We start from the raw sequence: 14,656 nt of genomic DNA, 5'->3' as shown, positions 1-14,656 counted from the left end.
GGACATATGGAGGCAGCTTTGTTTCTCTCACTCAGTCCTGTATAGGAGGGATGCATGTCCCATGAGAGGCTACAAACCCATTAGCTGTGTGTTGAACCAGTTCCTGTAGCTGCTTATTTGGTCTCTGAAGTGCTGCCTTTGGAGGGTTTTTGGTCCCCTGTTCATTGAGTAGACTTATGGGCAGAGCATCCTGGCTAGATTTTACCGAAGACATGTGATATGTGACTCTCTATATTAAAAGATGGACAGCAGAGCTATTATTTCATCTGTGGTTTCTTTGCTCCCTGACCCCAGCCAGCAGTAGTTACAAATATGCCGAAAAAGAACTATCAGCAGAGGTTCTTTGGAACTATCATCTTGTTTTCGTGATACTGGACATGTCTGTGTCCTGGGCAAGCAGGGCAATACTCTGATGACCTCACTGTGGTCAACTTTCTTCTGCCCCAACAAATTTCTGAAGCCTTTACCCTCAGCTTTTTGAGGCTCTGCAATTCCATCTTGCTGTGCTGGTTTCCCCAGCCCAACAAGGACAATAAGCCCAGTAAGGAGATAGCAGGGGTTTGGCTAAGTCTGTTCCAAATGCCTCTTTCAGAGAGAAGTCACGATAGACCGAGAAGCCTGTTCATCACCTACAGAGGGCAAGAGGCGGCAGCATGGAAGCCAAGAACGGACAAATGAAAGGAAGGAGCCGCACAGCAGGGACAATAGGGACAAAAAGGAGAAAGCGAGAAGTACTTCTGCTAAGGTAAATCTCTGCAGGCATCAGAATGATCGGAGATCTGAGGCCAGGAGGCTGGCGTAAGATAGGTTAGAAATTAGAGAATAATTTATGGAGGATTCAAAGAGGGAGGGACAGTGAGCAAAAAGCATTAAATACTGACGTAGCAGACCAGGAATGTGGTGGTTGTCTGGCCAGGTGGGGGTAATTTCCTGAAATTTTTTTCTTGTGACATTGAGTCAGGGTTTCTTATACCTTCTTCATGGTAAAGGATTCAGAAACATCCAGGTAACTGACACACACATTTCACTCACACTACTGAAAGTACTCGACTATTGTAGCAGAGCCAATGGAAAAATAGCAGAGATGTTTAAACATAGCAAGTCAGATAATAACAGAGACCAAGCTTTCCTCTAACCGCAATTCCTGCCCCCTCCAAACACCACAGACAGGCAGGAAGATGAGGCAGACTGTGCAGGCAGGCTGCAAAGGTGAACCGAGATAGAACACAGATAGGAGTCTGTGACAGACATCCTGTACAATCCCTCCCAGAGTCCAGCCCCAGTCCTGGGGCAGTGCCCTTCAGTGTTTACCCCATGAGCAAACACTGTGTGGGGACCTGCTGGGGTGGAGTATCTGCCCAAAGCAGTGTTTGAGCATGAGGACTTGGAGTAGGATCTTCCACAACAGTGCTGTGACACTGACTGGGCCCAGGGAGAGTCAGGAGAGTTGGCAGAAGTGACTGAGCCGTGAATGCAGAAACATCGTTTCCCCTTTGCCTTTTAGTCTGGATGTGCTCTGTAGCAGGACCAGCCCTCGGCAGTTGGCACCCAAGGGGTGCAATTGTCCCTGAAGTTGGTACCAAGCCAGCTGAGGAGTCTTACCTGTTGTGGAGGATGCCTGCTTTCACAGGCACTGACCTAGGACAGACATGGTCTTGTCTGAGGAGTGTGAAAGCATCTCCAGTAGGAATCCTCCCATCACTGTTCCGGGCTGCCTGGTTTCTGTGGATGCTCAGACGCGGCTTTCTGGCTACTGTGTGCACTCTCTGACCCTTGTGCTGCTGCTGGCCTAACACTTGGTCTTGGGTTTTTCAGAATGAGCCTGGAGAGGAGAGGTTCTTTACAGAAGATGTCTTCAAAAAGCCATTGCCTCCCTCTGTGAAAAAGGATGAGAGTGCAGGCCTGGTAAGATGTTGCATAGCGCTTGTCTTCCCCAGTCAAGTCTGAGTAGCTGATGAACTGCTAAACCAGAGCATGTCCAGAGCTTCAGACGAGTTTTCTGTAAAGCGTGTAGATGTGAAGCTTCACCCTAGCCTGCTTGTTGTGCTGCTGAGTGTATGAGTGAGCATCACAGGCTCATCCTGTTGCAGTGCTGGGTGACTGCAGTCTCTGGTGTCTCTGTCCAGTATAAAGAAGATCCTCAGAACACCACCGCGCTGGTCGAGCCTGCCCATGCATTGTGCTACAGACACAGCAGAGAACACTGGTTTTGTCCTTTCCCCTCCCCACCTCGCTAGTACTTGTGCTTTGTCTCACCTCTCACATCCAAGCAGGACTAACTCTTCCGGGTTTCTCTGCTCCCATGCTGGCTGTGCAGGTGGCTTTGTGCCTGGTCTCCGTGTCCTTTGTGTACACACAGAGGTGTCCGATGTGACCTGGCCCTGCCTCGGCTCCCTCCCTAGTCTGAGGCACAGCTGGACTGCTGTCAGCATCACTGTCTGGCAGAGTGGCCGGGGAACAGGCTGGGACAGCACGGTGAGCTGCTGAAAGCAAGAGCATAGCTCCAGGAGAGCTGTGAATCCCCCAGGAGGGGAATGTCTCCCACCAAAACCACCATCTCTGCCAACTGCCTGGTTTCCTAGAAGGCCTGTTTAAATGGGTGCTTAGCTGTTAGGTGCACCGAGTCTGTGCTGTGGGAGTCGTAATGCCTGATCTTGACTGTTTCAGAATGAGACTGGAGAGGAGAAGTTCTCTGCAGAAGATGTCTTTAAAAAACCATTACCTCCCTCTGTGAAAAAGGACGAGAGCGCAGCTCCAGTAAGTGGCTCCATAGGATGGACTTTTGACTTGTTCGAGCTTGGGTAGAAGACTAGGGAGGCTCACCAGAGCCTAGCTGTGACCTTGGGTGGCAGAGGTGCTGGCTTTTCGTGCCAGAGAAGGGAGCACTGGAGATGGAATGGTGAAGGCAGTGTGTTTTATAACTCTGAGCTTGTTTGCGGGCTTCTAACATGGGCCTCCTCACTTGAGCAGTCCTTAGGCAGAAAAATTTTCCACTTCAAGAAGTCTTGAGGACTGAGAAAGGCCAGACCTCCCTGATCTCCATTGCTGGAGGAAGTGACTGACAGCAGGTCCCTGCCAAAGAGCTGCTGCTATGGTCAGCTTCTTGTGTGGCAGTTTGGGAAAGCCTGGCACCAAAGCACAACCTGTCAAGAGAACACAAGGGTTCTGCCGTGTGGTGTTTAAACGCTGGCCAACCAGCTTCTTCCCATTCCCTGCCCATGCTGCTGGGGTGGTGCTTTGTGGCTCCTGGGCTGGAACAGAGAATCTGTGGGGAAACTGGGTGGGGAAGCAGAGCCCCACGTGGCAGAGCAGGCGTGATGCTACTAATTATCACACTCTTCTGCCTCTTTCCTCAGCCCAAGGTGGTGAACCCTCTGATAGGACTTCTAGGAGAATATGGAGGAGACAGCGATAATGAAGAAGAGGAGGAAGAGGAGGAGCAGTCACAGGCGCAGTGGCTGCCGCCTCCCCACCCACCAGCACAACGCAAGGAGCAGGCGAGGAAGGCTAAGGCCAACGACGACAAGCTGACCGACTGGAACAAACTGGCCTGCTTGCTGTGCAGGAGGCAGTTTCCCAACAAAGAGGTGCTCATCAAGCACCAGCAGCTCTCCAACCTGCACAAGGTACGGGGGAGCTGGTTGCTGGGGGGCTGCGTGTGTGCTGCAAGCTGCCATTGGCTCAGCAGCTTTATAATGTGCAGGGAAAAATGCGATGGCTGGGTGGGAAGAGCTGGGTTTGACACAGTAGCAGGTTCCAATCAAAGTGCTGTTCAAAGCATTGTGTGAGCTGCTGGTTCCTCTCATGGGAGTGCTGTAACATCAAGGTGTGACTTTTTAAGCCATAGGGAGATAGCTCAGGCTTGGGAAGAGCGGGTGCTGGCACACAGGAGTGTGATAGCAGTAGGAACTTAGCACTTGCCTCCCCATGTTCTGTGCTGCCTTTGAGCTATTCTTGGAGGGCCAAACTGCATAAAATAGAACCAGTTGTCTTCCTTACTTTGGAAAGGAAGTGCTCCTGCACTTGGGGGGGAGCAGGTAGTCTGGGCTGCAAGAGAAGCTGCTGCAGTGAGTATAGTGCAGGTGCAAGGGAATGCTGCTTTACCTGCCCAATGTACAGATGACCCTGACAGCTTGTGTCCTCTGCTGACACTGGCTTCTGTTTTCTTCCTTCCAGCAAAACCTGGAGATACATATGAAGATCAAACGATCTGAGCAGGAACTGGCATATTTGGAGAAGAGAGAGCGTGAGGTGGGTCTGAAGTGATGGGCGGACTTCTGGTTGTGGTCCTATATCGGGGGGTGTTGGTCCCAGGCAGAACCTCCACTTCAGCACCTGTATCTGCAGCCAGGGCATCAAACTCCTCCCAGAGAGTCTTAGACTGAACTGTGGACACTGTCTGCATTTGAACCTGCAGATAGAACTGTGACTTCCAGGAGCAGGCCTCTCTTCTCCCGGTGGGGTCTGAGTGTGATTCTGTTGTCCTGCAAGCCAACGCTGGGCTCTACGCTGAGTGGGACCCAGATATCCATCTAAAATTGAAGCCGTGTATGGACCTGGGCTGCTGCTGCCTGGCCAGGACTGGGAGAGCTGTAGCTGCCCATTGTTGGGAAGGCAGCAGAGCTGTTTCCAGTGCCGTAGCTGGAAGGCTGCAACCACAGGTCTGGGTCAGCCCAACAGATGCCATCAGGACAGCATGAATGGATTGTGCATCCTGGAAACATCCAGGGTTTGTGGGTCCCCAGGACATATTTGCAGCCAGCTGAGGATGAGATGAAACCTGGCTGCAGAGCAGATTCCTGTGGAGGGCTGAATCCTCCATAGCTCCTGTACTTACTTTGCTATTTCTGTTATGAAGGGGAGATATAAAGACAAAGGAAATGACCGGAGAGAAAAATTCCAGCAGATGGATTCACCAGAGAGGAAACGACTCAGATACGACCGGGATTCAGAGAGGTAATGGCTGCTCCTCGTTCAGGCTCTTTGGGGCTGCTGGTGCCAGGATGGTATGTGTGCCACTGGCATGCCAAGGCCAGGGATCAGCCCATGGGGTGGATCTGCAAGAGGAACGGCCATACAGGCTGGGATTCCTGTGGGGAGAGCAGCCTCTTGTGCTGCAGGACTTCTCAGAGAGAGCAGGGGAGCACCAGGGCTCTGTAGTGCAGGGGTGGAAATGAGGGTTTAGGGGACAGCAGATTCAAGCTGGATGGGTGAGATGGGGGTTTGAGTGTGTCTGGCCAGGCACAGGGTGCAAAATGCAGCTTGTTGAAGCTACCTCATCATTAAGGCACTTGCTGTCCCCCTGTCCTGGCACCCAACCATTGACAGAAAGAGCAAAGCTGTGTTTCATCTGTTCCACTGACTCAGAGGAATGCTGGGAGCTGTTTCCATCTCATTTGGAGTAGGTGGAGGAAGAAAGTGCGTGCTGTGCGGAGCTCTCGGAAGGCCTGCCTGCCGTGAGCTCACGTGTTGCAGCGGGCTGAGGAGCTGCTAGGCGTGTGTTGGGGACAAAACTGGTTGTGTGCCTTCTGGTACAGCACCTCAGACGGGGACCTTTACTCCGTGTCTTGCAGTTGAAAAATCTGCGTTTTCTCTTCCCTCTGTTTTCCTGGAATAGCTGTGGATAAACTAAAGCAGTTTGTCTGCAGTGTCGTCAGCAGCCAGAAAGGAGAACTTGCCTGAAGGAAGCTATTTTTGTGTTGAGCAGTTTTTTAAATGGTGGGGCTTAGTTAATGGTTTTGGATGAGTAATGACCAGGTGGGAAAAAGCATGTCTGAATCAAAAACTGTTGAGCTCAATGACCACAGCACTGAGAGAAAAGAAAGACCTAACAGAGCAGCAGGGATTAGACTTCACTTTCTTGATATTGCTAAAATTCAGATTAAGAAATGCAAGCACAGAATGCTCCTGGTTTGCTTGTATCATAAATAGTTTGGAGCCTGATATGCACTGGTGTGTTTTTTGTGTGGGACAAGAAGTTTTACAGTCAAAGCTGTCTGAGTCCTGCACCCAGAATCCACCATGTTGGATCCCTTGGGCAGTGTGCTTCTTGCAAGCAACTTGGGTGCCCCTCGGGAGAGGCTGGAATATCGGTGAAGGTGCAATTAGCAGAGCTGGAAATCCCTGGCATGTGTTTGAAGCCCTGCAAAGCTGGACAATTGATTCTGCCTCTTTTGCAGTGACTATGACCCCAGGATGGATAGTAACAACAAAGGGAACCGCATGTTTCAGTCCACGGGGTGGAAGAAGGGCTTCAGCCACAACCAGCAGGGCACAACATCCCCAATGGAGGTGAGTCTTCCCTTGCTTTCCAGACACATCCCTGTCCTGCGGCCAGTGATGTCTCCCAGGACAGCTGGACCAAATTCCCAGCCGGCACAAGAGTCGGGCTGCAAGTCTCTGCACCACATGATGGAATAATACGTGTGCGCTGATCAACTTTGTAGGCTGGGAGGGACTGCAAGCGTGTTGGCAGCGAGAAAAGGTTAGAATTTATATGGATCTGGAGCAGCTGAGAATAGAGTAACAGTGAGCAGGGAGGGTGTGAGTGCCTGATGAATACCTGCCCAAAGCCAGGCTGGGGTTGGAGCAGGTCACCAGTTGAGTGCCCTGCAGCTGTGTAAGCTGGGGAGAAGGTGAACCTTCTCCTGGGAGGTGCAAGCGTGGCCAGAGCCACAGGGTATGTGATATCGTTTGTCTGCTCTGCCTGTGAGGCTCTTGCTGCTGTTCTGGACTGCAGAAGGGAGCACCGGGGTGCGTGGTCTGATGAGGAGCAGAGTCCCTGGCAGCAAAGGGCTTCAGGGTCAGGCAGGACTGGGTAGATCCTGCCTTCTTGGGACAGGCTGGTCTCAGTGGACCTTAATTTGCTGGAGAGGGTCTATCTGACAAGCAGCACAGGCCAGGGACTGGCATAGCTTGCCCAGGGGCACGTGAGCAGCACCGTGCCCTTGTGGCTACCATCACTTGTGGTGGCTTTATCGTCCGGCTGGCTCACTGACACGGTGTCAGTGCTTCGCCGAGTGGCAGGCAGCTTGCAGCACAGCTCATGTTGCGACATTCAGCTTGCAGTCGAGTTTATCATTAAAGGCAAATATTTGAAGCTTCGTGACGTGTGTTTGCTTGAGCCCACACACACACGAGGCAAGATTTCCTCTTCAGTGCAGACAGCAGGCACCGGCCCCAGCTGCTCCTCAGTCCTCAGGGAAAGTTTCCTGTGGCCACAGGACGGGCTTTGCCGAAGCGCCCGCTGCAGCGATGTGCTCTGGGGGCTCTGACCTCTGATCAGGGCTCCCTGGACCGGCTGCGGGAGCTGATTGCGAAGCACAGCCGTCGTACAATCCTACACAAGCCTCCCAGAAGGGCCCCAGAGATGTGCTTTCTTCTCACTTCCAAGTCATGCTGGACAAAGCCATGTGCCCACTTCAGCCCCACAGGACTTTGATCTCTCAGCCTAATTGATCACATCTCTGGTATTCAGATAAGTCAGACTTAAAAGCAAGAGAAGCTTCCAGCCTTGGGCTAGCTCTCCTGGGCTAACTCTAGGCAGGTATTACTGAATAATTCAGATGCTGGCTGCAAAAGCCAGTCGTTAAAAACTGGTTGAAATTCAAAGTGAGCTACCACAGCCCATGGGAGCTCTGTTAGAGGAGAGAACAGCTGAGCTTGTGCAAATGCAGGCAAACGGCAAACAGCTCCCCAGGAGCCCAGCTCTCTCGCTGGCGCTTTCCTTTACTGTTTCAATCCTCGCTTGCACACGCTGCCTGGCGTCTGCTGGCCCTGCCTGTTTTGGCTGCCTGCTCATACCCCACCGTCTGCTCGTGCTGATCGCCGTGGTTTGGTTCTCAACAGGCATTTGCTGACTGCGGTTTTGTTGCCTGCAAAGGGCCAAGAGTTTCTCCCAAACAGCTTTTGGAGGAACACGGTGCACTTGCTGTTCATCCTGGATTCACGCGGGAGCAGTCAGCTGTCAGCCTGGGGAAAGCTTTTCCTTTGTGGGCAGTCAGCAAAGAGGGTTGATCGCTAACACAGGCTGTGTCTTGTTTTCAGGCAGAAAATCGGAAGAAGGGCCCTGGTCTGGGTGCCCCCGGGAAGCCCAGCAAGCGGCAGTCCAACGAGACCTACCGCGACGCTGTCAGGAGAGTCATGTTCGCCCGCTATAAGGAACTGGAGTGAATGGTAGAGAAAACCCCAAGCCTGTCTCTCTCCATCTCCGTCTCTTTCTGTCTGTGTCCTGTTCTCTTGAGGGTTTGGTCTGGGTTTTTTTGTTGTTTTTTTGAATTGTTACAGGTTTTGCTGCTAGAGTTTTTTTTAATAAAACTGAAAATTTGTCAGTGCTTGTCTTGTGCCTAAAATGGCATGTTTTAAAAACATGTTGTGCTTTGGAAGATTCCCATTGTGTTTTGCTCTCTGCTGCTGAGGTCCCTGTGGCTTGTGGCCATGTCAGTGGGGCTGAGGCAGGTTGGGGCACTGCTCTGCAGCACGTTCCCTGCCCGCTCAGGGACAGATGCTCCTGGTGCCTTGTACTTGTGGGTCAGGATGTGATCTGGGAGCAGGGTACGTCCCCAAGGCCTGGGAAGAATTCGGGAGCAGGAGCGACCTGTGTGGAATTCATCCTGGCTGTTAACAAGGACAGCTGGGTTCAATTAATAGCAGGAGCTTAATGGCTAAAGGTGGTCTTGCTAATGCTGGGTGTCATCTGGGCTCCCCAGCCAGTGCAGAGTCCCCCTCTTTCCTTCCCACAGAGCATGAGGAGGCCTGGATCTGGTGGCAGTGCTGTTGGGGATGCTTGTGGGGACATAGATGTTCTGGTCCAGGGTGGCCGGGGCTGTGTGATGGCCTGCAAGGGATGGTGCTTGTCAGAGGAAAAGTCATTTTGGGCAGCTCCTGGGCAGGGATGTGTTCTGGGGGTGGTTTGTCTGAAGCACAGTGAACATGTGTGTGCGTGTGCACAAGGCAGGGACCATGGGTGACAAGGCTGAGCACAGCCTGTGCGGATAAGGCTGACGCTGATGGTGGTGGCTGGCGGGAACAGGTGGGCAGGACGTGGTGTGGAACTGCACTGGCCGGCACCCAGCGCTGCTTGCTGGCAGAGAGCTGGCCCAGCATCAAATATCCCTACGGAGGGAAAACGGGAGACGTGGAAGCTGAAGACAGCAAGATGTGGAGGTGAAGTGCCACTGTGCAACACCTGACAGCTACAGGGAGCACAAGGCCTGTCCACGCTGCTTTTCCTCATCTCCAACACAGGCAAGCCCGGAGAGGTGTGGGGAACTCACTGGCTGGCACCCCAGCCCTTGGTGCTGCACCCAGTGATGGTGGAGGTGGGGACAAGCGTTGTGGTGCTGGTGAGTACATGGGTGTGAGGGGAGGGAACGTGTGTGCCCAGGGCAAGGTGTTTGGTTTAGAAAGAGTCCGTGACAGCCCCTCCACTGGAGAGTCCCCTGTGCTGAGTCTGGGGGCTCTGTGCAAACCAGCGTGAGGAGCTGCTCAAGAAACTTGCTTTAGGACAACAGTGTGGCAGTTTAGATGGAGGAAGGGTCGGTCACTCTAGAACTTGTGCGCTAAAACAAGGACACTGAGGGATTAGTGGTGCAACCAGCAGCAGCTTGTCTGGGTCTGTAGATTGGGCCAGTCCGGGTGATGGGGATGCTGGTGCTTTTAATGGGCATGTGTGTGATGACCCTGATCCACAGGGTTCCACTCTGTTAGGGTGGAAATATTGAGGAATTAACCCAAACTAGAGCCTGAGTGAGTAGCACAAAATCTCAAAGGGTAGCAAGGCTTCACAGTCCTCCTAGTGATCTCCAAACGAGGGCAAAGCATTTGACGAAATGTACAGAAGGAGGCCCTGGCTGTACGGAGTTCTGCAGCCTGGGTGGCAAGATGGGGCTTTGGTCCTGGGGGGTCTTGGGATGCAAGGGGGAAGACAGGGAGGGCAATGGGCTCCTGGGGATGAGGTCCCTGGAAGGGAGCGGTGGTGGGGTGGGGATCTGGAGGAGCAGGCTCGTGCTCTCGAGTCTGGAAATGATTTGTGCATAAGGGGGAAAGAAAGGGGACTGTGACAGGACGTGGTTTTCAGCAGCACTGGAGGGAAATGGGGAACTTGGGGGGAGACCAGTATCTGCTGCACAGGGTGTACCAGGCACCCACGTATGCCAAAAGTGAGCACCCACAGCACGTCATTCCCAGACAGAACGGGGATCCTTCACAGCCACCAACTGCAGGAACCCGTTATCTGATCTTATTAATTTGCTAAGTGGGTACATCCATCTTAGTGAAAACTTGTTAACAACTGATGGTACATAATTAATTAGATAATAAAACAGATAAATGTTAGAGCAGCTTCCTTTGGACAGATGGACCTCAGTCAATGATGTGTGTTCCTTGGCTTAGCTTTGCCTTCGCGTGCTTGCTCGCTTGTCGTTGGCGTGATGTGCATATGTGGAAGGAGAGGCAATGCAGCACTTGCCTTGTAGGCCGATTGCCAGGGCTCGAGTCAGGAACACGAGAGGAGCAGGAACAGACTGTAGTGAAAAGAGGAGAAAAAGATCTTAAAAAAAAAACCTCTAATTGCAAGGTGCATCTGTCTCCAATTGAGAGAAATCCTTCCTCAGTGGAGATAGATCTACTTCCCATTATTTATCTTAATCATTGAAACACTAAATTTCTTGGCTGCCATTATTTTGAGGATCATAGTAACTGATTATAGGAAATCAGGAATATGGCTTGTGGCTTAAGATGTTGGAACAATACCGTGTTACTCATAAAATGTGAGGTTTCAAGGGGGTGTGCTGTGTGTGGCTGGAAAACGCCACTCACCCCAACTGAAAAGAGTATCCCAGTACCACCAGCTCATGGAAAATCAAGGTAACCCCTACATTTTGTATTGACTTAATTCCTCTGAATTCCTCTTCCCCAAGATAACCCAGCCTCTCTGTATTCCCTTGAAGATGTGCGTGTGTATATAAGGTACATATACACATAGGAATGTACATATACACATGGGAATGATGTCTACCTGTGTGTGCACCAGATGGGGGATATCCGGGGTGAGGGAATGTGGAGGAGCACTCCAGCAGGGTTGGGATGAGGTGACTAGGACAAACAAATAGAGTAAGGAGCTAAAAGCATTAAAAATCAGCAACAAGCCAGGAAACCTCATATTCTCTTAGGTAAGCAGCAGCATAGGTGGTAATGTAGAAACCCTGACTATTTGTCAATGGTGTAGTGGCTTTGATATATTTAATATTTTTTTAAAGGATGGTCACCTAAAGCCACAGCTGCATTTCAACTCCCTTTATATCTTATAATTATTTTCTTTGTATTACAGAGCTTATTCACAACTGTCCTAGAGCTGTTGTCACGTGCAGCATGCTGCCTGGTGTGCCATCCTGTGGTGATGGGCATGCCTGAAGATTGCCATTTATTTTTATTTCTTGGAAGGTCCAGCCAAGACTGTTGGAACAGCTCACAAGGGAAGTCCTGTGTTGGAGCAGTTGATGGGCGCGGAGAAGTCGTTCCCAGGAGGACTGGAGCAATTGTAACCAGTACTAAGGCCGGTGTGAATGGGAGCTTCATGCCTCATGGATGGGCTCTGAGCAACTTGATCTGAGTGAATGTGTCCCTGCTCATGGCAAGGGTGGCACTGGATGAGCTTGGAAGGTCCCTTAAACCCAAACTATTCTGTGATTCTAGATACTCTTTGATTTTCAATATTTGTTTATATTAATGTTGATACAACAATGATTCAAGGCCTTGTAAGTGGAACATATTGATGTAAAGAGCTGGAGTTGTGCTTTCTAAAAGGAAAACAGCCAGATGAGATGAGGGAAGAATTTGTAAAGGGGAAGGAGAAAAAAGAGACTTCCATCCGCAGCAGCGAGCTGCTTCAGGGAGAGCAGAGGTGTCCCTGGAAGGGGGCTGGGGCTGCCCCACTCGGCTCCAGCGCAGCCAGGAAAGGACAGAAGCAAGTTGTCCTTCTGCAAGGTGGGCACATGGCTTTTCTGCTGTCAACAGAATAAAACAAGTGCTGCTTTATCTCAGCCATGGCTTTCTCCAGAGTCCATTCTGAAAAGCAGAAGTGACACAGCTTTTTGCTAACATGGTTCCTGTCCCCCTTCCCCCAGGGACTGGCACAGCAAGCGGGACAAGGGCTGCAGGCAGCAGCAAATACACACAGTGGGGATCTTCCCTCTGCAGCGTGGCACCAAAGCAGGAGCTCACAACTGCTCTTTCTGCAGACCAAACACACTTACTCATTGCAGAGAGCATAAAGATGGCCCAGAAAGCCAGCCAAGAGGTGAGTGCAGGATGCGGTACCTGCCCTCCTGCAGCACAGACCTGGCAGAGGAAAACGTGCCTGACTAGGGTAGTGCAGAGCCTGAGACCAGACCTGGCTGCATCTCGTTGGCCTGGCAGGTACTTTTCAGGACCCTCTCTGAAGTGGGTTACACAGTTTGGCATAGAAAAATCTCACATCTTTGTAGCCCAGGTACATCCATTCCATCAGTGGCATCAGACACCCTGTTTTTCCTCCAACAGAGGCAACTTCTGATGCTCCACAAATTTGGTTTCTACCACTCAGCTGCAACTGAACTAAAAACACCCAGCCCCAGGGATTTCTTGTCTAATACAACCAGTGAACAAGTGCAGCTGCTGCTGGACATGAGGGGCATTGCAGGCTTGTACGGCTACAACTGAACTTGGTGTCAGGCAACTCCTCAGCAGGCAAAGCTCTGCCAGGACACCCCCAAGCACAGGACATCAGCAGAACATGAGTGGGCTACAGTTCTACTGCTAAAATCTTTAGGAGCAAATACATTTCAATAAGCCATTTTTAATAAATATTTCAAACAAATCCAAAGGCCTTGTCTTTATCTGAAATGAAAGAGCAGAGTAATAAAAATCTGTACATGCCCCTAGTTGAATGTGGGAAGATTCCCGATAAGTATCATGAATATTTTTAGTCACTTAATGTTTTAAGAGAAACAGGAGTTTAATATTCAAAGGAGGCTGTCACTCAAATCATGCCCCCGTTTTAATGTGAATTATGTATTTCTGTATTTATCCATATACAAACAAGAAAGACTATTCTGTTCTTTGCACTGAGGACATTATGCTTTCGAATGTCAGCAAGTATAATCTTTGTGAAATCACACTTTCATAGAGTTCCATCCAGTAGCAAATATCCAAAGGAAGATGAATGACGTAAGTCACATAATGACTGGAATAGCTGAGATAAGCAGAGGCACAAGCCCTTGTCTAAATTCTGACTTGATTTCCTTTGCCGGCACATTTTGAAGGGGATCTGTTTTGGCCAAGTTGCTGCTGGGGTGTGTGTGTGGAGAAGGGGTTAATGGGATGAGATGGCACCAGGCTGCCTCACAGCAGCATCTCTCACCGTGGGCAAAACAGCCCTGGCCCAGGGAAATAATACCATGAAAAAGAAGCTTCTTCCCTACAGAAAAGGGCAGCCAAGAGGACACAGACCTTCCACACGAACCTCCCACTACTCAAACTCCCCAGCGTGTGCTCAGGGTCCTGCTGCAGCACATCCCTCACCACGTGCTCCAGCCCACCCAGGGCAGGAGGTTGTCCCTGGACTCACACTGCCGCCCTGCCTGGCACCCACTGCCCCCCTCCCCAACATGCTGCTGGGAGGAGAATCAGTTGTGCTGGTTACTCCCAGCAGAGGAAAAAGGCAGAAGCATTTGATAAAACAAGGGGTAATGGTTTTAAACTAAAATAAGGTAGATTCAGACTAAATTTAAGGAAGAAATTTTTTACGCTGAAGGTGGTAAAACACTGGCCCAGGTTACCTGGGTTGGTGGTGGATGTCCCATCCCTGGAGGACTCCCAGGCCAGGCTGGATGGGCCTCTGAGCAACCTGATCTGGGTGAAGATGTCCCTGCTTGTGGCAGGGGTTGGACTGGATGAGCTTTGAAGGTCCCTTCACACCCAAACTGTTCCAGGATTCCACGGCATTTCCAGCTGTGGAGGGGGGACCCGCAGCTTACTGTGCCAGTGCTGGCCCATCTCCAGCACCCACCTCTTGCACTGGGGCACACAGGGCTGGCCCTGGGAATCATGAGTGGGTCAGCAACATGAGCACCAACCCAGCCGTGCACAGCACTGCCACCAACACTTCTCATCCCCTCCAGGAGCACAGTTCTGCTCCGTGCATGCGTTGCTCAGCCCATTTGCAGCCTGGAAGAAGCCTGTCCCGTCCCACCCAGCTGTTAATGTGCACCTCACTTCCCTGCAGAGCATTCGGGTGTGTTGCAAGGAAACTGGGGAATGAGAGCATTAATTACAACCCAGGGGACCACCATCCCACACAATGGAAGGATGGGCAGGTCCAGAAACAGCAGAGAGCTGGATAACAGCTTGAAGCTCATCCTCTGGAGCCATCTGCAGTCATTACCTTACAAACACCACTGCTGGGGATAACCCTGGGGAGCATCTCCTGTGCTGCAGGATGCATACATACCGTATGACTTCATGTTGTGTCACGTCGGGCTCGATCCAGAGGGAGGTGAGGAACAGCTGAGGTGCCTGTGCTGGGGTAGTTTGGGTTCCCATTTGGTGGGAGCAGCAGGAGCAGGGTGACCCCAGCACAGGCGGTGTCCTCACCCACCAGGGTGCCACCCCACAGGAC

The 14,656-nt window shown here is 51.3% G+C and overlaps 1 protein-coding gene across 2 annotated transcripts in view; it reads left to right on the top strand.

The window, feature by feature from the left end:
* Positions 1-8,333, top strand: part of RBM6 (RNA binding motif protein 6) — a 57,285-nt gene extending 48,952 nt beyond the window's left edge. For both annotated transcript variants that reach the window (XM_065075274.1, XM_065075275.1), the window contains exons 16-23: positions 593-745; positions 1,816-1,905; positions 2,668-2,757; positions 3,357-3,626; positions 4,177-4,251; positions 4,859-4,956; positions 6,180-6,291; positions 8,047-8,333. In XM_065075274.1, the coding sequence (XP_064931346.1) occupies positions 593-745; positions 1,816-1,905; positions 2,668-2,757; positions 3,357-3,626; positions 4,177-4,251; positions 4,859-4,956; positions 6,180-6,291; positions 8,047-8,172 (1,014 nt within the window). In that variant the 3' untranslated portion in view covers positions 8,173-8,333. The remainder of the gene's footprint in view (positions 1-592; positions 746-1,815; positions 1,906-2,667; positions 2,758-3,356; positions 3,627-4,176; positions 4,252-4,858; positions 4,957-6,179; positions 6,292-8,046) is intronic.
* Positions 8,334-14,656: the final 6,323 nt, after the last annotated feature.

Source organism: Columba livia, chromosome 10 (assembly GCF_036013475.1).
Source record: "Columba livia isolate bColLiv1 breed racing homer chromosome 10, bColLiv1.pat.W.v2, whole genome shotgun sequence".
Lineage (NCBI taxonomy): Eukaryota > Metazoa > Chordata > Aves > Columbiformes > Columbidae > Columba > Columba livia.
The sequence above is the reverse complement of the archived record's forward strand: the minus strand, read 5'-3'. Positions and strand labels throughout refer to the sequence as shown.